Source organism: Pleurodeles waltl, chromosome 10 (genome assembly GCF_031143425.1).
Source record: "Pleurodeles waltl isolate 20211129_DDA chromosome 10, aPleWal1.hap1.20221129, whole genome shotgun sequence".
Classification (NCBI taxonomy): domain Eukaryota; kingdom Metazoa; phylum Chordata; class Amphibia; order Caudata; family Salamandridae; genus Pleurodeles; species Pleurodeles waltl.
The window spans coordinates 67,976,978-68,001,802 of NC_090449.1; the positions used below are offsets into that span (position 1 = coordinate 67,976,978).

Consider the following 24,825-nt stretch of genomic DNA (forward strand, 5'->3'; position numbering starts at 1 on the left):
AATAAGTGTCTTTTAGAGCACCCCGACTACTGGGTCAGGTCTGGCACCTACTTTTCCACTGTACACAGCCGTTATCCCACTCCCATCGCTGAACCAAATCAGCAGCTATTAGTATTTAATAGTGTTCAATAAGCAACCATTACAAATCCTGATTAGTGAGGCCAAACATTTTAATTATCTTCCGGTGAGGAGTATCTTAGGGATTTGCTAAACCCTTCCTTACACCATCCCCCAACCAGTTGTGTGGCAAATTAAATTTAGTGATATGCATTTATCAGGTCAGGTTCCTAAAGCCCAAAGACAATTTGTGGAGCAATTGTGCCACAGGGATCCATTATCCCAAAGTGAGCAAGTCTCACTTCTATAAATTAACTTTTTTGAGAATTTGTCCACTACTAAGAGGATCCTTCAGCTTAGCCGCAAAAAACAGTACCCCTGTCGGTCCAAATATAGTAATGGAAAAGCCACTATGCGTACAGGGTAGCAAGAGCATTATGTTCAACAACTAACAATGACTTGGAAAATTGGCAAAATGGAAGGAAGAGGCCATCCATGGGAATGCTCACAACTGATGAACGCTAGAATAATTCTGATATGACTAGCAGGATGCCTGAACACTTATTTTGAAATAGAAAAAGCACTCAAAAAAAAAAAAAAAAAGGCAAGCATTAACAGATTGTGCAAGGACTAAGATGCCCACCGTTGGGGTTCTTCTCAGCGTAGCATAAAAAAAAAAAAAAAAAAAAAAAAAAATGAAAAAAATCCTCTAGACTAGGCCCACCAGCAGTTCTGAAGCTCTCAGACAACCTCAAAACACCATGTACAGACATTTTGGTAAATTTATGCTATATCCTATAGGTTGTGTTTAGGTAGCACCTCAACTCCCAACTTGTCATTTAATAGCTGTTCTGCATGAATGTCTGTATTTACAAAACAAATTACATTTGCTGCCTTTTTTACAGTCATGTTACGAGGCACAATTATAAACAATCCTACTGCCCAACCTCACAACCAACATTCCCCTGTTCCTCGCTACACCTCTTACAGCTGGTGCTCTGAAAGCAGAGGCAGCTTTTCTCCCAATATTTCCTTCCTTCACTGCTCCCCTCTGAACAGCTCCTGCGTTTTCTCCCTCATCAGTGCTCTTGGAATGTTATTTTGCATATTTTCAAGATAGCATGTTGCTTCTAGACACATCAGGACAGCAATGTTGGAACAGGGTGAGTGTTATTTTGTGTATTTGTTATACCGTTCAAATACAAATTTCAGATTGAGTCTAGAAGCAATTGATGGTCATCTTGGAAGAATACGATTACAAAATAAAACACCAGGATGAAAGCAATTCCACAAGCACTGGCAAAACCAATAGAGGTAGCTAACAAGCTCTTGCAGAGCCAACTATTTTGCCTGGACCAATGCTTATTTAAATCAAGCCCTACTATACTTTGTCATTAAGACTAGGCTGCGTATTAATTCAAGCCTGCGTTTCAGTACCTGTTTTAGCAGGAGCAGTAGACATTAAAAAAAAATATATTTACAAAAATTATAATTTGACCCCACATTAGGGATGAGCCAAAACACATGGCACAAGGTTTCCAAAGCAAATGCTGGTTGTTTAACCACGGGAAAGATTACATAGGCCTCCCAACAAATCTGAACTCAAGAATGGGAACAGGTCATTCTATAGACAGGAACACGTACCAAATTCATTTTTAGGGAAGAATACTGCAGACCTTACCTTGCAATAGGACGTTTGATCAGGACTGTTTCCTTTCCTCATTGATCGGTTTGCTTCAATTCATGTCTGCACATATTCTGGAGGCAGATCTAAGTGACCATACTGAACTGGAATGCAGAACAAAGTAATTACCAGTAGCTACGATTACTTCAAGCCTTTGCTTTTCTGAAAGCTAGACCCTTCATCACAGTCCAATGTCAGAGACTGAGCAGAGGTGAGCTAATATTGTCTCACACTGGCTCTGTGAAGGAATGGGTCATTGTTTTGTTGTTAGACTGAAAAACAGATTTTACAGACTTAACAGCAGGAACGCCATCTGAGCCCGACAGTGATCTGAGCTCTACCAAGGAGATCTCTGTGCATAATGCTGAAAGTAAATTATTTTCGGAGTACCTACTTGTTTTACTGTTTCAAGGATTGCTGGTATATTTATTGATTCTACTGCTTTCCTGGACGTTTGGGCAAGACATTTACATAATCTGGAGCTGCCTTTGTATATCTTTCTTTGACATTTGGTGACAGATGCTAAACCCTCCCATTAAGATTGAAAGCAGGTCTAATATTTGCAGTAGAAATGAATACTGTAAGCACATTTATTTTGGGGTGGGGGGGGCTGATTCATTCATGGTATCAGAAGGCGAGGACCTCAAAGATCTGGTTGTACAGCTTAAATGGGTAATTTTACCCAACATAATTGGGAATTCAATCAGATGATCTAGGACTTAATCCAGAACACCACCGTCAATCTGAAAGCTGGGACAGATTGTCTCAATGTCGAATTAAAGTCATTTAGAGTTGAAAAAGCAGATTTAAGGTTCGGCCTGAAGGAGGTTTGAAAGGCATCTCAGCTGCAATGGTAATGCGGACATTAGTAAAAGTGCATGTGTCCACCAATTTAGAGGTTTTTGGTGGTTACTTAGTGCTACAGCTTTTACTTTTAGTTGTAGGAGGCATGATTCCCAAAGCTGCTCTTATCCCCATCCGGTGGCGGTCTCAAGGGAGGCTTGGGGATACAGATTATCGTACGTTCAATTAAGTTTAGAGCTTTATAACCCTTTCCTTTCCACTGCTTGCATTGTTAAATTCATGAAACTCAGACAAATACCTAGGCAGGCCATAAACCCTAAACAGAAGCACCCATTTTGTTTTTTAAATGGGCATAATAAAATGCTATATTAAATTCTCCGCCCATGACCATCAATCTTCTTGAAGCTTCTCCTTATAAGGTGTTAAATGTTAGATCATGAAATCTTGGGAGCCACATTACTACAGGACCTAACAGTTGGGTATCCCCTTGTACATGTTAAATCGTGTGTGTGAGAGAATATATATTATATATATAAAATAAAATAAAAATTAAGCTGAATTTCCAAGCTGTATTGAAGACCAAATCTGCCAGGATGGTAAAATGTGTGGCGCTTGTTTACTTTTCATTCAATAGATCTGAGTTGAGTGCACATGAAAAACTGGTTCAGGGTACTGCTTCACTATCAAGAATTATTCTAGCAGTCATCAGGTGAGTCTTGCATGACTTAAGGACTATCCTTCATCCTAACATTTCCATGCCATGACAATTTGATCAAATAGAGTCTGCTTTTTATATTTCTCTTGCAAGAACTGGTTTGGAAAAAAAAAAATCCATATCAACTGCCCAACAATACTCAAGCAAAAAATAGCAGTGGCCTGGGAATGTTGTGTGATCATTGCAAAGATGTACGTCATCAGCCCTTCAGAGACTGAGATCACTATGGTACTCAGTATACACTTTACACCAACTTATTCTTTCAGTGCTAAAGATGCATAATAAAAAAAAAAAGAAAAAAAAAAAAATCTTCAGACTTCTCGAATCCCTGTCCATAAAGATTTCTTAAACCTCCTTTGTTCGAGGTGAGAAAGAAATGAAGTATGTTTGGACTTGCCACCGTGATTATGCAGTAGTGCTTATATTGCCAAAGGGAGTTAAATCTGCTATGTAAGTACATATTCATCCCTGCAGAGATGGGATCAGAAAGGAGGAGAGCACTCCTGCATATCTGGTGGAATGGTCACAAAGAATAACCATAAACTCGTCGAAAACACCAGCAGCCTTGTGGCTTACTTATAATTTGACTGACATAAATGTGGACAATACCTTATGGAAAAATATGGAAGTTTCATCAGTGGCAAAAAACACTTCTGCTCTGAGCTCCAGAATGAAGTCATGCTTATAAATTTGATCCCATGAGTTAACATTAATATTACAGACAGTAGCTGTACATTGTGCTTCAGGTTTTAGGAGACAAACTAGATTTTCATGGTCCACAACAAAAAGCTTGAGGTGGAATCACCTCCCTCTTAAATGTTTACACAGTTTGGGACAGGGAAAAAACAACTTTTGATATAGCCCTATTGAGTAACTATGGGCCAATTTCTCTCTTGCCTATAGCAGCTAAACTGACTGAAGAACATGTCAATAGACATCTGTCTTGAAGAACACACGATCCTTCATCATAATCAAATAGGCTTCAGACCCCAACATAGTACCAAGACTGCCCTTCTGGCAGTAGTCAAAGATGTTTGACGACAACTGGATTTAGGGGGCGCTGCTGCCATCATTCTATTGGACTTAAGTGCTGCTTGACACCGTAGATCATAACATACTGCTTCATAGAATTTTCCACGAAGACATCAAGGGGCGCGCTTTCGAAATGAGTCTCCTCCTTTTTGAGGGATAGACCCTTTCAAGTTCTTGATCGCTCCTTTTCCAACAGTCTTCCTCTCAGCTGTGGCGTGCCCCAGGGCTCCTCTCTCAGCTCAACGTTTTTCAATAAGCTATATGTACCCTCTGGCTGAGATTGTGGAACCTTACGGCTGGTCACTGGTTTCCTATGCTGATGATACACAGCTGGTCTTCTCATTCTAAACGATCTCTAAGACAGGTGTTCCCAACTTGACAGCCTGTCTTCAAGAAGTAGCTAGATGGATGGCCGGGATAAACTTAAGCTGAACAAAGAGAGAGAAAAAAAAAAAACACAGAAGTCACGCTGGTGGGTAATTATGGCCCACTCAGATCCCCTTCTCTGCTCCCTGATGAGTTGGAAGGCCTGCCTCCACCAAGAGATAACACAAAGTCCTGTGGTGTTTTGGCTGGACTCCCACCTGAATACGGATTGTCTATCTAAAAAGCTGGCAGCCACCTCTTTTAGTCTATTAAGACTTCTTAGAAGAGTTTTAAAGATAATTCCTTTTCAAGCCAAAAGACTAATCACTCAGGTTCTCATAATTTCACGCCTGGACTATGGAAATATCCGCAGAGTTCACCTCGATATGTACTAAAGACTTAAGGTGGTGCAGATCACTGCAGCACACCTACTTATGAAGATTCCCCAGACACCTGTCTGCAAAACCGGTTTTAGTTTCCCTTCACTGGCTGCCTGTGGAACAACGGATCAACTCCAAGGCCTGCTGCACTTTGCATAGAGCTCTGCATACTAAGGGTCTTACCTTCCTTAAACAGACTGCAACGCCCTAAATCCCTCAAAAGACGTTTAGATCCTTGACGGCCTCCCTAATTAACGTTCCACGGATTAAGAAAGCAAGATGGGGAGGTCGATCTTTAGCATTTAGTGCCTCAAATCACTGGAATGCCCTTCCTCTTGGAGCTCCGCCAGAATAGTCAAGAAATTCCCTTTCGTAAGAATTTGAAGACACTTCTGCTCACAGCATAATTTGCCTCCTTGTCGTTCTGCTTCTGCTCTAGCACTGGGAAGCCTTCGGGTATCCATGCGCTTTAATAACTCCTAAACTAAAAACTTCCTGCCACTAGCCAAGGACAGCCAATTATAGTCACACAAAAAAGTACATCCGCCACAAACTTGGTGCCAGAAGGGCAGATACAAAACATGATACTATTAGATAATGGTGATACTCTGCTCTTCAGGTTTTAGGAGAAAGGACTAGATTTTCATGGTCACCAAGAGAAAGCTTGATGTAGAATCAACTCCCTTCTTGAACACTGCTTTCACGCATTCTGTAACAGGAAGAAAAACAACCTCCTGCCTCTAGCATATAATGGCCAATCACATATTCTAGCTTACAGCTCAAGTTTCCACTCAGTTCAATAAAAAGGAATCTCTGTTGTCCACAGCACTTGCCTATAAAAAGGAGAGTATTTGGGGCACTAGCACAGAGGATGAATGTTCCAAGCACCCACATGCCAACAATTCAGAGGGCTGATATGCAGTATGTTACTTAGTATGCATTGCTGTCTGTGTACATAAGAACTAGCTCCTTTAGAGGAGCAAGAGGGGAAGAAAAAAAAATAAGAAAAAAAAAAATCTTCAAGGTGAGAAAGACTCCCTTAACACCGAACGGACCAACATAAAATCCCCAGGTAGCTAGTATGAAAATAAAAATGTAGTATATTTTGCCAACTTCAAAGAGTCACTGATTCAGATACCCAAGGTTGCTTGCTGAGTGCATGGAACCAGTTGTCCCACAACACTTCTTGGAGCCCCTTGTGGTTGGACATAATGTGTAGTGGTGAGGTAGCTTACATAAGCATTTGAGGGGGAAAACATCAGGGAATAAACAAGCATTCTCAATCAATCCTGCCCAAAGGCATTGACCCTCAAAACTTCCAGAAAATTCGTTAAGATTTACTAAACACTGGATGTACAGCTGACTTGTAGAAATGGTAGTCTCAGGATAATTACTACATCCATCCATGTACCCTTTCTCTAAAATCATGGAAAGAGTGCACACAAAGATTTTAGAGATAGGTCAAAGAGCTCCATAGCATGGAGGAACAAATTCAATTATAGGGCAATCCAGAGTGCTTTCAGAAAGCATGTAATGAAGGAAAATAAACATGTTTTTCAAGAGCTGTTAGTGTCAGGGTCGTACACCGCAACATTCTAAATGTAAACATGCTTCCATCAGGCAATAAAAAACACAATGTTCAACTGCAGTTCACGCTAGCAGATGTAGAAGCCTGTTGGTATAGCAATAAAAGTCTTGTATGCTCACCATCATTAAATGCCCTAAAAACATCCATGTGATTAAGACTATTTGACAGATGATTTCTGGAAAGAGCTTCCAGAAAAACAAACTAGTTAAGATAAAAGAAAACATTTAGTAGGAATCAGTTTTAGAAGCCATCCATTCCTGGAGAAACACGCATTTGCAATGCAATAGCTCTCGCATTTACTCAAGTTAGAGCTACTGGCGTTATAAACATAATAACTGGGCTTTTCTTACCACATAAACTGGTCCCCTCTGCCACAATTTCAGTGGCCCTGCATGTAACTAAAGCCCTTCCATTTACCTTCTTCTGCAGCAAAAATTCAAAATACTATTATTTTTTTTTATATTAATATTTTGGGGGGTCTTCCCCTAACCTCGGGGATGGCGGGGCCAGAGATGACCTAGACAGAAACAGCATGTTGTTCGGGGAGTTATGGGAAAAAAAAATTTGTTAAAGGAATGTCATGGAAATCATTAAGGGGCTTGTTTCCGACTGCAGCAAATAGAGAAGTATTTTGACTGCAATGCTCAGAACAGCCCCTAGAGGGCACCACTATAAAAATAACATTTGTAGGAAACATGGTCCTGTAACTATATAGTCTGCTCCTGGAAAGCATAACCACATGAAAAAAAAATGGCAGAACGTAATGCACTGTAACCATTTATTTAGCGCCTAATTGTGCATTATACATTTTCAGGACTACTAGAATAATATTACAAACAAGGCCCTTGGAACACAAACTACTCCCAGCTGTAAAACATAAGTTCCAGCCAAGAGAGAACTTAAAAAGACAGTGACTGGTGGGAGGGGTTATTTTGTACCCCACCCAACCTAATGTGGGGACCGAGAGATACCCTAGACATAAAGAATGCATGATGCTGAACATGTTGATGGTGGTCCCACTGTCAGATGACCACCACACAGCGAATTATGGGCAAAAATGTTTTGTAAAAGGTATGCACCGCAAAGCATTACGGGGTGATTTTTAGAGTTCAGCTAATATTGTAGTAGAGGACACAATATTAAAAACAGCATTTGTTAGAAACATGGTCATGTAACCATACAGTCAACCCCTAGAGGGGATAACATGAAAACAGAGTATCAGAGAGTAATGCAGTGTCACCATATCTGTAGCCCCTAGATAGCTTAGTGCCTTACACATTTTCAGGCCTACTGCAATAGTATTACAAACAAGACCCTTAAAACGCAAACTATTCACAGCTGTAAAACAAAAGTTCCAGCCATGAGAAAGCTTAAAAAGACATTGAATGGTGGGAGAGGTTACTATTTTGGGGTCCTCCCCAACCAAGGGTGGGGACCCAGAGATGACCTAGACAGTGAAAGCACATCACACTGAAGGTTTTGATGGTGGTCTCATTGTTGTAGAACCACACCGAATGCTGAGTTAAGGGCAAACCATTTCTGAAAAAGAAATGGCCCGCAAAGCATTGCAGAGTGCAGTAAATGTCATAGTAACCGCTCTCCCAATGTGCCGGGAGAGACACGTTGAGGATTTCTATGTATTTTTTTCCTGTTGTAAATGCTCCAGTTTGTACATTTTTTAACTGCTAAACATGTAGGTAAGTGGTGGTCATGTAGAGCGCTCCTCGGATCGGGTTTACGTTACACTAATTTTTTTTAATTAAAAAATAAATAAAAAGAACCCCCGTCCAGCTTGCAGCCTTTGTGTGCAGACACCACAAACTAATAGCAGGATGCCCAAAACAAGGAAGAGGAAGAAGCCACATAAGGCCAAGCATCGCAAGGCAAAGGAAAAAAGTAGTGCGCCACTCTAAGGTATAGGGCTGATCGTGCAATAATCCAAGGCGGTAACAAAGCAGCCAAAAGGGTAGGACAAATATGAAGCATTTACTTACTAAAACAAGGGAATTTTAAAAGGGAGGCAAAGGAACGAATAAAAGTGATGGCCGTGGTACAAGCCCACAGATGTAATTACAACATGTCGAGCAAGAGCTTGGGCGCTGCCTAGGCTCGACCTAAAATGAGAAAAGAAAAAGACTGACAGCAAAAACTCTGATCTACGTTTTCAGACTCAAGTTGAACAAGCTCTTGGCTCCAAAGTCTTACAAGGTCAATAAGAATATTTAGATCTCAACAAAATCAGAGTCCCCAAAAATGGAGGATTTAGGTGCCATTAAAATATATTCAAACGAGCTGAAAGAGCTACTACCAACAACTCTGCATAGCAGTTTATATTAATATGACTTTGTGCATCCCAGCAGCAACAATCAAAAACCAAAAGCTGTTTTACTTATTCCCGAAGTGAAATACCATAAATTCAGGTTAGTTTGAGTTCTTAAATCACTACCCATCACCAAAACACTGAATAGCATATACAACTCTTTTGTAGTTGCAGAATGGTTCCTTTCACATATCCAGCTTTATAAAAGAATGTGTTTTAAGAACTGGACGGTGGCAATACTTTTTTCCTGTTAAAAGCCACCTCGAAATACAACCTGATAGCCCTACATTTCACTGCTCAAGCATTTGCCCAGGACTTTGCAATCCGAATTCTTCCACACGATATCAGGCTTTCAACAACCAAAGATGTTAAAGTGCAAAAGCACTTTTTTCAATTAACAGCACTAAGCGTTTCTCAAACTGCATTTGCCATATGGAAGTTTCCTTTCTATTTCCCTGCCCTCTGGGCCCCCTAGTTTCACCATTTTGATTATTTTATATTTGAAATGTTCTCTTTTGTATTTGATTTAGAATTTTTTAAAACATAGCTATAGAGTAATTGTTTCTCAATTTGTTTACCCACCGCTTAATATTTTTTTCTATACTGCACATAGTCCCACCATCCTCCACGATTAAATGTTTCCATTTAAAAAAAGACTAGAATAAAATCGGAGGAAAAATAATTTGCAGAGTCATTTCTGATGCTTAACCATACAAACGTTTACATTTGAACAGTTATTTCAAATTAGGTAAGTTTGAAAAAGCACACCAGACCTTCACATGAAACAGCTACAGCACACATTGAAAGTTCAAGAAGCAAGAAATAAAAAGGTCAAAAGGACCAGGTAAAAAGCAGAAGTGAAACCAAGAACCAGAGCAACAGAAAACAAGCACTGGCAAAGCCAATAGGTTTCGAGTTTGATTTTTCTTCTATATAACAGATTTAAATATTTGAATAATGTTATAAGGTTTGTTTTATTAAATTAACAAACATTGTTATAACATTTTTCTAATATTTGCAATCCAGTTACATAGGAAAAAAGACAAGGGTGAAACATATTGGCATGCTGGAAAGCGTCAAGACGGCAGACAAGGGAAGAAGAAAGAAGAATGGAAGACAGAAGAGAAGACAGGGTAAGCGGTGAGAAGAAGAAAGGGTGAGAAGAGAAGATGTGAGAAAAGTGCAGACGTGAGAAGACAAGAGGACATACAGTAAAGACTGCAAAGACAGTACACTATGCAGAAAGAAAAAGATATTGACTGCAATTAAGAAATAAGACAGACTAAGGCATCAAAGAAAGAAGACATCAACGAAGTAAGAAGACAGCATGCACGGAGGAAAAAAAAGACAGCAATGAAGAAGGAAGACGTCAGCGAAGAAAGACACCCAAGAAAAAAAAGAGTGCTTTCAGCGTCGCTGCCAGAGGGAAAGGATATTGGCCAGTGTCCAATAGTAAGTGGCCGGAAAAACTAATAGGACTACAGGCAACTTGACGGCAAGCTCGGCGAAAAAGGACAAGACGTGAAGTGAAGATTTCGTGCTGGCCAACCTGAAGCAGGTAAATCAGAGCGACGGAGTAAGCCAATAGTGAGTAAGGAATTTGTTCCAAACCACATTTAAGTTTTTTTTTTTTTTTTTTTTAACCCAAAAAATATTTTGCAAGCAGGTGATGCCTAAAGAAAGTAAGCGAAACACTCAAAGTACAAGACCCGCTGTCCACAGACTCGGGAGCCAGATTTTTTTTAAAAACTGAGCCACACCAACAAATACACTTGTTGATAAGTATGTGGCATATATTAAACATTTCATGCAACTACGGAGGACAATATGTCAATGGGTTGTTCACTGAAAGCAGTCAATACGAATGCTAAGCATACAGATTTTCATCCTTTGCATGCAACGGTAGGCTCTGTCCGTACAATATAAAGTGGGAACCTAAGAACGGGTAGTTTAGAAGGGCATCAGATACCTTTTAGAATCTAAACGTGAAGGGGTGCAGCAACGGAACCAAAGACTGCCAAATCAATGGGAATCTTACTTTCAAGTTCTACAATAGTCCCACTAACTTAGCCAAATCTGTCTTCTACTGGACAGAGGCAGCCATGTGGCTGCAACTTTAAAAAACGAAAAGCAGCTATAATACCTCCTCTCCCCTGTTGTGAGATGAAAAGTACGGATAGGCGAGAGCCATGCTTCAGATCCTTTCCTGCCTCAGACATGTGAAGCCCACAGGTGGTGAGGAAATTATGTCCTCAGGCAGACATTGGGTGCTTCAGCACACTGCAGGTTCAGAGGTGATTTTGGTTGCGGTGGAACCTTCTTCACAAGTAGCCAGCTTCCCAAGGACAACGAATGGGTTTCAAGAACATAACTAGTGAAGGCAAAGACTTCTTTAACCTTTGGACAACCGTTATGATTCTGCAGAGCACTGTGAGATGAGAACATTTGGACTGCCTTAGTGTAAAGAATAAAGAGGCAACAAGGCTAGTGTGTGAAAAGTGGAGGCACGCCTGTGGGTTTTGGAAGGTGGCAGTGGAAAGCAGAGAAAACAACTGAAAAGCCCTCAAACTTGGTAGAGTTTGAAATTGAGCACTTGGTCCCATTTTGCTGTCTGACAAAATGAGGGCCGGACAACTTAAAGTAAATGTGGGTCTAGCGCCATCTAGCAGTGTTATTTTGGATGTCAAGATACCTATTTTTATTTTATCAGTCATACTAACATCCCAACGTTTGCTGAATCAAGAACATTGTGGCCAGTGTGGCTCACTGAAGTCAGTTTGAGAGCAAATGTTTGATACTTTTTTTTTTTTATAAATGTCTGGTTGAAATTCTCCAGCGACCTCCAACTTTTCGTAGGCAGAGACTTAAGAATGATAGGTGAACTAAGACGTTTCAGCTCTCACCCATGCTACATCATACTACACAGACACCATCAGATCCCAATTAACAATTGCATTATTTTCGACAAACGTGCTAACATTTTTGCACCCTGGCAGACGTTGCTCAGCTTCCATATCTACACTAATAGCAGACTAAAGGAATAGTTTTATCACACTAGCTACAAAAAAAAATTCTAAATTAGTGAACACCGTGAAACAGTGAAAAATAAAAATATACAAATAAAATAGTACTCAACAAAAATTAATGCTGTTCTGGAAGTCCTAAATTATGTTCAAGGTTTATCCTGTTTGAAAATTCCATCCTACATTTATCAGATAAGCGTCACCTTTAGACAAGTGATTGTCCACTATGGCCAAGCAAGAACACACTGGCAATAGTGGCGTGCCAAGCTACAATGCCTCTGGGGATTCTGCAAAAAAAATAAAATAGAAGGGGTGGGTTGCAGTCACCTTACCAGAGAGGCTATTTCCCTCACTTAGGAGTGTATTAGTCAACTTAGTCTGTAAGCTTTGCTCACTGGTTTCCTTCCTCTCAGCAGTTTGGTCCACAACAGCCACCAATGTACATCCAAACCACCCTACTGATCATTGGGATTCCTTTTATCTCTAATCCGGTTTCCTCCAGGCTTGGAAATAGCCTGTTTGTTCCCGACACTGCACAGGGGAAGCCCAGTTATACTAGTCCCCCAAAATGCCGAATGGTCAGATTATATACAAGTTGAGAAAATCTGCATCTCTCTTCCACCAAGCTTTGACTACCCGATAGGACCCTATGATAAAACAATGTGATTTAAAGATGGCCCTTATAATGCAATCTGAACAGGGGAACAGCTATTATTGCTATCATTTAACAAGGGAAAATAAAGGTACATTCTCTGCCTTTATCAAAAATAGTTTTCAGCCCTAGGAAGATTATTAATGGTGAAATAATTTGAGACAATTGAACAGCAGGAAAATGCAAATAAAGCACGAGTCTCTAGAATCACAGATACTCTGTAACGGACCCGCCATTTACTATTGTATAAAAGTGTTCTATAGAAAGCCTATGTTAGTATGGGCTCCATAATACACAAACCTTCCGTCCCTACAACACTGCTACAGTGGTTTGTCATAAGTTAAAATCTAAAAACATTTAAACAATTCACTAAAATCTACTGTGTACAGGAATCTCAATATTGTGAAGAGAAATATCTGGAGTAATGAAGCAATCTGACCCCGCACCGTTGGAAAGAAAGTTTTCAACAAAACTTTAACACCAGAATAAAACAAAGCTCAATGGGAACCCTAGCCTACTCATCAGATGGGCCAAGATAAAAGCTACTAGATGTGCTGCTTTTCAAGGTTGTCTGAAATGAGGACATACAAACGACAGCCGAGCCTCACGAGATGTGGCATGTAGTTTGGAATCACAGTTAAATTCAATGATGTTGGACGAGACGATCTGGTTAGGCATTCCGAGTGTGCACTACAATCTCCTTCATGGACGCTGACAGAAGTAAGACGTCTAGATTCCTCTCGTTGTTGAGGTTCACTCTGGATGAGAGCGATAGACGTGTACTACTGGAGCTTTGGGGGATGGGGGTTGTAAATAAATCCATTGTAAGAGCATTCTGCTTTGAGTATGATACCAGAATGAAAATGCTAGGTCTCTACATTTGCTTCTCTTGAGAACTTGGTAGCTTGAACCTGCCCACCAAGAGAAGGAGTTAGCAAAAAAAAAAAAAAACTATTTCCCAGTGATAAGACCAACGCAATGTAAGGTGTTGCAGACTTCTGCAGTACCTGTGGCCTTAAGTGACAAGCTAATAAGAATTAGTACCTGGGTTTTAGCCACTGGCAGTGGCTGCAATAAATTTACTTTGGAAAAGTATGCCAATCGACAGGATAAGGTTAACAGCAGAATTTCAAAGACTTAGCCTGCTGTAATATATATATACACAATAGGATCCATGTAAGATTATGTACTCGAGGGCTTTTATCAACCCAAAAGGAACAGCATAATGGCTATAATAATTTGTAGCGGAGACAGAAGGTGATAAATCCCCTAGTGAGCCTTTACCAGAAGGATCTGAAGACTGAGCCAGAGTGTCTAGTGAAAACGTTTACTCGTGATCAGAACTCAACACTGATCAAAGTGTTAAAAATACCGAAGATGAGACGAAGCAAAAACACAGAAGGCTGCATAGAAGTACAAAATGCCGGGGGCGCCATAGTCCGGTGTGTTATTAAGGCCTGTAGGACTCTGAAAGAAAAGGGGAAATGGAATGTAGGTGGCAAGAATAAAAGTAATCAGCCAGAGCACAGCCTCGGCCAAAACTGATAACACATTCACATACAAGGTCTCCTCACCAATAGACCTGAGCAAAACTAGAATGTAATGGCATGTGGAGAAATCTGCCAAACATGATATGAAGACTGCATTGCGGAGTTTTCAACCCACACTGCAAAAATTGAAGACATGCCTATCATGGTTTCAACAAACTACCCTTTTTGATTTGGAGAACTGTCCGGCCTCACTGTTCTTCATAGAGATGCAGTAGAAACTAATTTGGAAATAAACTCTATCTGGCAAGATTACATTTGAAACTTTTACTTAAAGTCCAGACACATTTGAAATAAGTAACAGGGACAGAGTTGAGAAACAAATTTGGTCTCCCATAATAGCTTCATCCTGTACATGTCACACTAAAGTTACTTTTGCGTTTAAGCACTTAGGACAGGCTATTTAAAAAACATTCATGATGAACGAAGACCAGAAATATGAAGCACTACTTATTGTACTGCAATTGCATTTAAATAGCATTTAATACTCCTAACGAGGCACTGAAGTGATTAGTTATTGAATATGTGGTGTAGAGAACACTGACAGCCTAAAAACCACAAAGCACTATTAGAACCAAGGTTTTAATGAATTGGCACTGTTCTTCATTACATTTCTGGGGGGTCTACTGCACTATGAAGATATATCCTATATAAACCATTGGTATATCAAGAAGCACTATAACTGCCATATTTAGTGGTAATTTAGAAATTGAGTATCTTGCCAAAATTGTGTTATTAGAAGAAGTTGGAAATCTGAGTAAAATGGGAGTTGGAGAAAGCTCCCACTGTCCACAACTACACTGAAACTAAAGACACCCCAGCTAGGAACTACACAACTTGAGAAAGCCACCAAAACGCTTTATGCAGCTACAAAAAAATATATAATTCATCTCAGCTGCAGCAATAATTGGGCATGGCAAGTGAACAGACAATAGCCTACAAGCAGTAATGAGTGACAAACGTTCTACAGGGAGAATGTGGAGATGAAGTTCTTCAGAGAAGACTTCATAAACAGAAGAAAAATAATACATTGTCAAATGCTTTTAAAACAATTTTCGGAATCAAACATACCCCAGACTTGAGAGTATTTCTAAGGCATGAACACAACGCTGTTCCTTCAAAATTTCACATTAGGTCAAAAACATTTGCTTGAACCGAAAACAAGCTTGCAGACTTTAGCATCAGTAGAACTCTACTAAGAAATGTAATACAGACATGCCAGTGGACACACAATTCTAAATGAAGGTTAACTTTTATTTTTAACATGTGATTCATATTCATACACATGTGGTAAACAAAAGAAAAATGTTTCTGCAAGAAATAAAAATGCATCTTTTTCTTTTCAATGAACTTTTTTTTTTTTTTTCACAGGAACGCATTACAGTTACCATGTGGCATTAAGTTCAACGTGTCTTGAATACACTGGAAAACCAATTTAAAATTTGTTTATTGAACAAATTACAACTATAGCCAAATGTATTTTCTAGAAAACAAGGAACAGTAAGCCACTCAGCTAAACATAAGCAATTTAATGAATTGTATTTTCGTCCTAATTTAATAAAACGAGCCAACAAAACTATGTACTGCCTTACACACCATTCTCGTTTAGGATGAATCTCATTTGAAATATGAGCAAGAAAAAAAAAAAAAAAAAAAACACGGCTGAGCACTGCACTACAGACCGTAATGGCTGGTTATTAAGTCTTATGAAATGAGAACTCCAAATCAAAGCAAGATTTTTTTTTTTTTTTTAAATTCATCTTATGCCAAGACAAGCTTGTGCAACATGTAGAAATGTCTGATTTTTGGGGACAAAAAAGTTCCCATTTATAGCAATTGTAAAAACATACAAAGTGTGAGGTGGACGAACAGCACAGCTGTAATATGAATGAATGCAAGGCTGATGAAAAATCTAAATGGAAAGGTTGGTAGGTTCATCAGCCATATTAACATTAAGTAGATACGCTCATTTAGAAGAAAAATAGCACCAAGGCTATGGAGGAAAAAAGAAAATCTGTGTGCAATCAAACAAGTAAATACCACAAAGAACTTAATCCAATTTAGACAATGTTTTTTGTTAACGTCACCACTTTGAGAAGACTAAATGAAATGAGCCATTACAGAGGAACGTTAATCCATCAGTTCAAGGTATATGCTTTAGCCCACTGTCATTCAAAACCATTCAGTTTAACAGTGATGTGTCCGTAAACAAAACTCATAAAGGAGAATCAAACTTCTACTGAAACAGGTTACTTTACACATTGTGCACATGGTAAAATACACACCAAATTGTTGTCTTTTTATTGCAATAACATAAGCACACAACAGCCTATACAAACATACATATTTACTAACTATGGACAGACAGGTGTCGAACAGAATCACATGCTCTTTCCTGTGCATGTTAAAAACCATTTGATCTTGAAACGATCATACATTGTTTTTACAATGCCAAATCAAACTGGCAAAATATTAGCAAGTTCAATATGAAATACAAGTCATTTGTATACAAATATCAATGGTCAGAAAAATAAATTGTTAAGCTAGTGATGCGCAATCCTTTAAAGTACTAAATACATTGTATTTACAACAAAAAGTAAAGGCGGATAAGAAAATTTAAGTTAAACTTTAGTAGAGGCTCACAGCTACAGTAATGGTTGTATTTTAAAATGTAATGTGTAGGAAAAGTGTCGTATTGTGTTTTTACATACTGCTTTTGACGGTCCACTCACTGGTTCACTTCGAGTTCTAGTGGGGAAAAAAAAGTAAGTAGTTTTAGGATGAATGACAACTCATTTGCAATCAATGCTATTCACCACACAGCCGACAAAATGACATTTTATACAATTTGGTTTTATATAACTCGCCACAGCACTACTGCTCGTTTATTTTTATATATTTTTTTAAAAATGGTACACTCATTTTTTGGAACTGAGACAGAGGGAAGGCTAAGATAGTCTTGCTGCATTCATACTGTTGACCTGACAGCAAGCATTTAACTCTGCACCATCTTACAATTATGGATATGCATACACATTGTCCCAGAACTACTGGTCCCCAAAAGGTACAGGTCAGATAAAGCTGTGTCCAAATAAGTTCTGTCATGACATGTAACTGAACCTACCCCACATATTACATCACAGATGACACCTATGGCAGCATTGATATGATCACTGCAACATTTGCAATAAACTTATTGATAAGAAAACTGTGCATGGCGAGAGTGCCAGTTTTAGTTACCTTAAATAACTAACTGCTGAATTTATGGTTTTGTGAGTAAATTCAGAACCAAAAAATGTCCCTGTGACCTTTTGTTTTTACGTTAATTTAAATATTTTCACTGACTAAATCAAAGGTTACAGGGACGTCCGTTATGCTCACATTTTAAATCTACAAAACCATAGTAGTCAGCTGTTAAGAGATATTTCAAGTAATTAATCCATGCCCCAATGGAAACTAACTAGCGCCCCCCCTACCCCACGCACAGTTCAATTTTACAGCAGACGTTAATCATTACACACCAATCAAACCACCACAATGCACGGTCTCTGGCTGTGCGCTGCGGAGGTTAACTGCAGGGCCTGCAGCCAACCCCCTATAACCACCCAACACCACGCCACACAATGCCTTCAGCCAAGCCTTGAGGACAACCCTCTATAACCACCCAAATCCGCACCAGCAGGGCTTGGGTCTCAGCAGCAGCTGACAAGAACCCACTTGTCACAGTCACTACATGACATTGGCTCCTTGCTTTCTGAGCGTAAAACACCTACATCAGGTTTACAGCTAACTTTTCATGGTCGCAATTCATAGAAAGAAAGAAAGAAAAAAAAAAAAAAAAAAAAAAAAAAAAAAAAACACACCACACTTGCTTTGCCTTCACCATGCGCAAGAAATTTTGATCATTAGTACTTTACAGAAGTGGAGCTTTAAGCTGACCACCTGCTTTGTTTAGATCCACAAATGCTTCCACTGTTGGTTTTATTTCAGTGAAATGAGTGTCATGCCAGGATAAATCCTCTCATACATATTTATCCAAGAAGAGATCAGCATATTGTGTGGAATGCGTACCCAACTGGATTACTTTCTACTGGCTAATTCTTAGGTGCAACCTCGTTGGGTAAATGTATAATGCATGGCCTACATTTCCACTGTGTACAGGACTCCAAGGGTAATGGCTCCAAGCACCTTCTGTGTCTAACTTTGCTAGCGATTGTTCCTCGAGCAACTTCATCAGGTAACTTTTGGCGTGGAATTGCATAGAAAACTCATGTTTTATTTGTGCTTTACAGAAGCAATTGCTGCTTTTGTTTTTAAGGTCGACCCAGCAGGCAGTGCACATGCGCTGTCACTATGGCATCAATCTCTTGCTCCCCCCAAACCACAAAAAAAAAAGGGGGGGGGGCTTTTATCCCACCTACGACTTGCCATTTTTGTGTTTTTATCAGTTCTTCTGTGGTGCAATCTAATTCTGCAGCAAGTGCTATGCTGTCACTTCCTTTGCTGTGTGTGCGCATAAACCAAGTACAGACCAATTTAAGTTAATTAGTGCCCATCTGGACAGAGTGTGGTCCTGGTTGTTTTTGGCATTTTTTGCTTCTTGCACCAATACTGGCACTTTACATTACACATTCATTTTTTGTTTTCTAGGCTCAGGGAGATTAGGTGATTTGTATGGAATCACAGGCTGTGGAGGTGACAGTGAGACTTGAGCCTGGTTTCGTAGGTCGAAAGTCGGCAGCTCTGCTCGCAGCACCACATTCTTTTTCCACCTCTTGCCCCCTACTTCCCCAATTTTCTGCAACCCTCATCACCCAGGGCAAACATTCACCCCACGTGCCAGAAATTCGCCATTTCTGGAAAAGTGCATATTTTAAAATAGTTTCGAACCACTATAAGCATGTATGCAGAATCTAGTATAATGCATAACCTTTAAAGTAAGTACGTGGTAAGCACAGTTTTGTATTAGGTTTTCTGTATGTCACTTTCCATGAGAAGAGAAGAGCACAAGGGCCTTCTGATTATATGTGCCATGCCCTTTCGGCTGCACTTTGATTCAGCTTAGGGCTGCAGAAGGTACGTGTAGGAAGTTGGCTCTGTATGCACTATTTCAAAGTAAGGAATAGTATGCACAGAGTCCAAGGGTTCCCCTTAGAGGTAAGATAGTGGCAAAAAGAGATAATATTAATGCTCTATTTTGTGGTAGTGTGGTCGAGCAGTAGGCTTATCAAAGGAGTAGTGTTAAGTATTTGTTGTACATACACACAGGCAATAAATGAGGAACACACTCAGACAATTCCAGCCAATAGGTTTTTGTATAGAAAAATATCTTTTCTTAGTTGATTTTAAGAACCACAGGTTCAAATTCTACATGTAATATCTCATTTGAAAGGTATTGCAGGTAAGTACTTTAGGAACTTTGAATAATTACAGTAGCATATATACTTTTCACATAAAACACAAATAGCTGTTTTAAAAGTGGACAGTGCAATTTTCACAGTTCCTGGGGGAGGTAAAGTATTGTTAGTTTTTGCAGGTAAGTAACCCACCTACAGGGTTCAGTTTTGGGTCCAAGGTAGCCCACCGTTGGGGGTTCAGAGCAACCCCAAAGTTACCACACCAGCAGCTCAGGGCCGGTCAGGTGCAGAGGTCAAAGAGGTGCCCAAAACACATAGGCTTCAATGGAGAGAAGGGGGTGCCCCGGTTCCAGTCTGCCAGCAGGTAAGTACCCACGTCTTCGGAGGGCAGACCAGTACACCCTCAGCAGCGCAGGGGCGGCCGGGTGCAGTGTGCAAACAAGCGTCGGGTTTCCAATGGGAGTCAATGGGAGACCAAGGGGTCTCTTCAGCAGTGCAGGCAGGCAAGGGGGGGGCTCCTCGGGGTAGCCACCACCTGGGCAAGGGAGAGGGCCTCCTGGGGGTCACTCCTGCACTGAAGTTCCGTTCCTTCAGGTGCTGGGGGCTGCGGGTGCAGGGTCTTTTCCAGCCATCGGGATTTTAGAGTCAGGCAGTCGCGGTCAGGGGGAGCCTCGGGATTCCCTCTGCAGGCGTCGCTGTGGAGGCTCAGGGGGGACAACTTTGGTTACTCACGGTCTCGGAGTCGCCGGAGGGTCCTCCCTGAGGTGTTGGTTCGCCACCAGTCGAGTTGGGGGTCGCCGGGTGCAGTGTTGCAAGTCTCACGCTTCTTGTGGGGATTTGCAGGGGTCTTTAAATCTGCTCCTCTGTAACAAAGTTGCAGTCTTTTTGGAGCAGGGCCGCTGTCCTCGGGAGTTTGTCTTTCTTGAAGCAGGGCAGTCCTCTGAGGATTCAGAGGTCGCTGGTCCTGGGGAAAGCGTCGCTGGAGCAGGTTTCTTTAGAAGGCAGGAGACAGGCCGGTAGGTCTGGGGCCAAAGCAGTTGGTGTCTTCTTTTCTTCTTCTGCAGGGGTCTTTCAGCTCAGCAGTCCTCTTCTTCTTGTAGTTGCAGGAATCTAGTTTCCTAGGTTCTGGGGAGACCCTATATACTGAATTTAGGGGTGTGTTTAGGTCTGGGAGGGCAGTAGCCAATGGCTACTGTCCTTGAGGGTGGCTACACCCTCTTTGTGCCTCCTCCCTGGGAGGGGGGCACATCCCTAATCCTAGTGGGGGAATCCTCCATCTGCAAGATGGAGGATTTCTAAAAGTCAGAGTCACCTCAGCTCAGGACACCTTAGGGGCTGTCCTGACTGGCCAGTGACTCCTTGTTTTTCTCATTATCTCTCCTGGACTTGCCGCCAAAAGTGGGGGCTGGGTCCAGGGGGCGGGCATCTCCACTAGCTGGAGTGCCCTGGAGCATTGTAACATGAAGCTTGAGCCTTTGAAGCTCACTGCTAGGTGTTACAGTTCCTGCAGGGGGGAGGTGTGAAGCACCTCCACCCAGAGCAGGCTTTGTTTCTGTCCTCAGAGAGCACAAAGGCTCTCACCGCATGGGGTCAGAAACTCGTCTCTCAGCAGCAGGCTGGCACAGACCAGTCAGTCCTGCACTGAACAATTGTGTAAAATACAGGGGGCATCTCTAAGATGCCCTCTGTGTGCATTTTTTAATAAATCCAACACTGGCACCAGTGTGGGTTTATTATTCTGAGAAGTTTGGTACCAAACTTCACAGTATTCAGTGTAGCCATTATGGAGCTGTGGAGTTCGTTTTTGACAGACTCCCAGACCATATTCTCTTATGGCTACCCTGCACTTACAATGTCTATGGTATTGCTTAGACACTCATGTGCTCATGCACCTATGCCCTCACCTGTGGTATAGTGCACCCTGCCTTAGGGCTGTAAGGCCTGCTATAGGGGTGACTTACCTATGCCACAGGCAGTCTGAGGTTGGCATGGCACCCTGAGGGGAGTGCCATGTCCACTTAGTCATTTTCTCCCCACCAGCACACACAAGCTGGCAAGCAGTGTGTCTGTGCTGAGTGAGGGGTCCCTAGGGTGGCATAAGACCTGCTGCAGCCCTTAGAGACCTTCCCTGGCATCAGGGCCCTTGGTAAAAGTTACAAGGGACTTACCTGGGTGCCAGGGTTGTGCCAATTGTGGAGACAATGGTACATTTTTAAGTGAAAGAACACTGGTGCTGGGGCCTGGTTAGCAGGGTCCCAGCACACTTCTCAGTCAAGTCCGCATCAGTATCAGGCAAAAAGTAGGGGTTAACTGCAACAGGGAGCCATTTCTTTACACAAGCCCCCCCCCAGCCCACAGGCCAGGAGACTCAGCCAAAGCTGGGAGAGTCTTCCTAATCTGTCAGGCAAGGAAGAGTAGAGGAAATAGGCTGGTTTGTTGCAGGGCCTACTCTGCCTTACATCCTCCTGTTCAGGTCATTCCCTCTGGGGAACTGACCCACTTCCACAGTGATAGGACCTAATCTGAACTGCCGCTTCTCTGTGCTTTTAATGTCTTCACCCATTCTCTCTATTTTGGGGTTAGAGGTATCCACCTCTGCTAATCTTATCCTAACCAGGGTCACCCCTAGCTTACCCAAAGAGGTTACCCAGAGCTGGAGTAACCCCACCATGACCAACAGGGTCAGGGGGCCTAACTTGCTATTTGGCATGGGGTCTGACCACCATGCCAAGGATAGTGCGGCCATAAAGGCTAACACCCAGCAGAGGCCACTGACAGCCTGTCAGTGCCCAGAACCGCACCTTTAGCTCTTCACCTACAAGGGAAGTGGCTAAGTTACAGGCTTCTTTGGGTTCAGGGTGCCTGTCTGCTGTATTAGAGTGGGGGGTTACCACATCTTGTAGTAAACACCCTTCTTCCACTCTTTTTTCTGTTAGCTGAGGAGCCACCCACTCAGGCTTAACAGTTGCCTGACTAGCCAGGACTTCTTGTGGGTCAGGTTGGACTTTACCAGTGCCACTTGTGGAGTTCTCCCCTACTGGAGCAGAATCTCCTTGGCTTGCTGGAACCTTGGCTAAAGGTTGTCCACCCTTCCTACACTGTTTTCTTTTCTTTTTCTTCTGGGGCCTACTTGCACTTACTGCAGAGGCAGCACCTCCAGAATCCTTGGGAGAGGACTGGCACTGGACCAGTTCCTCTCTTGGGCTCTGACTAACCTCTGTGTAGTCATTTCCAAGGAGACAATCAAGGGGGAGGTCTGTACTGACTACCACCCTTCTCCAGCTAAAAGTCCCACCCACTTCTATGGGCACAAAAGCCACAGGCCTATCAGTGACCCTGTCTGGGCTAACTCTTACTCTGGCAGTCTCACCTGGGATGTACTGGTTTGAGAACACCAGCCTTTCATGCACAATAGTGTGAGTGGTACAAGTGTCTCTCAGGGCAGTGGCTGGGATTCCATTCACCAGTAGGTGGTGGAAGTGTCTACTTCCCTCTGGAATCTCCAACTCACCTGTTGGGCCCTTTTTCCAGTTGAAGGCTATGAAGACCTCATCTGAGGAGTCATCCCCAATGGCTACACTGGTTACCCCTGGGATTTTGCTAGGGGGTTTGTTTTTGGGACAAGAAGTGTCCTTGGTGTGGTGCCCTGTCTGTCTACAGTTATGGCACCATGCCTTAGTGGCATCCCAGTTCTTACCCTGGTACCCACCTTGGTTTTGGGTTGTGTCTTGGGGCCCACCCACCTGTTCTGGTTTTTGGGGGCCTACAGAGGACTCTCTCTTTGTTTCTAGTGTCACCCACTTTCTCCTGGGGAGGTTTTGTAACCCCTTTCTTTTGGTCACCCCCAGTGGAAGTTTTGGTTACCCTAGTCTTGACCCAGTGGTCTGCCTTCTTTCCCAATTCTTGGGGAGAAATTGGACCTAGGTCTACCAGATACCGATGCAACTTTTCATTGAAGCAGTTACTTAAAATGTGTTCTTTCATAAACAAATTATAAAGCCCAACATAGTCATGCACTTCATTTCCAGTTACCCAACCATCCAGTGTTTTCACTGAGTAGTCTACAAAATAAACCCAGGTCTGGCTCGAGGATTTTTGAGCCCCCCTGAATCTAATTCTATACTCCTCAGTGGAGAATCCAAAGCCCTCAATCAGGGTTCTCTTCATGAGGTCATAAGATTCTGCATCTTTTCCAGAGAGTGTGAGGAGTCTATCCCTACACTTTCCAGTGAACATTTCCCAAAGGAGAGCACCCCAGTGAGATTTGTTTACTTTTCTGGTTACACAAGCCCTCTCAAAAGCTGTGAACCATTTGGTGATGTCATCACCATCTTCATATTTAGTAACAATCCCTTTAGGGATTTTTAGCATGTCAGGAGAATCTCTGACCCTATTTAAGTTGCTGCCACCATTGATGGGACCTAGGCCCATCTCTTGTCTTTCCCTTTCTATGGCTAGGAGCTGTCTCTCCAAAGCCAATCTTTTGGCCATCCTGGCTAGCAGGAGGTCATCTTCACTGAGGCTATCCTCAGTGATTCCAGAGGTGCTCGTCCCTCCTGTGAGGGAAGCAGCATCTCTGACTATTATGTTTGGAGTCCGGGACTGAGGGTCCCTGATCTCCCTAATTAGGACTGGAATGGGGGAATTCTCCTCAAAGTCACTAAAATCATCCTCTGGGTTGTCATCCTCAGAGGGGTTGGCTCTTTCAAACTCTGCCAAAAGCTCCTGGAGCTGTAGTTTGGAAGGTCTGGGGCCCATTGTTATTTTCTTTAATTTACAGAGTGACCTTAGCGCCCTCATCTTAAGATGGAGGTATGGGGTGGTGTCGAGTTCCACCACATTCACATCTGTACTAGACATTATGTTTCTAAAAGTTGGAATACTTTTTAAGAATCTAAAACTAGTCCTAGGTTCCAATTCAAACTTTCACAAAACTTTTAAACACTAAAAGAAATGCTAACAGGGACTAACACAAGGCCCGAGCAGGACTTTAAAGAATTTAGAAAAATAGCACAAATTGTAAAAATCAATTTCTAATGAAAATTTTTTGGAATTTGTTGTGTGATGAGGTATTTGCATTTGCTTTACTACTCAGCCAAGTCTTGTACCCCACCGCTGATCCACCAATGTAGGAAGTTGGCTCTGTATGCACTATTTCAAAGTAAGGAATAGTATGCATAGAGTCCAAGGGTTCCCCTTAGAGGTAAGATAGTGGCAAAAAGAGATAATACTAATGATCTATTTTGTGGTAGTGTGGTCGAGCAGTAGGCTTATCAAAGGAGTAGTGTTAAGCATTTGTT

At 41.7% G+C, this 24,825-nt stretch overlaps 1 protein-coding gene across 2 annotated transcripts in view; it reads right to left on the reverse strand.

The window, feature by feature from the left end:
• RBBP6 (RB binding protein 6, ubiquitin ligase) overlaps positions 1-24,825 on the reverse strand; it is a 388,917-nt gene that overhangs the window by 341,681 nt on the left and 22,411 nt on the right. For both annotated transcript variants that reach the window (XM_069209694.1, XM_069209695.1), the window contains exon 3: positions 16,880-16,916. In XM_069209694.1, the coding sequence (XP_069065795.1) occupies positions 16,880-16,916 (37 nt within the window). The remainder of the gene's footprint in view (positions 1-16,879; positions 16,917-24,825) is intronic.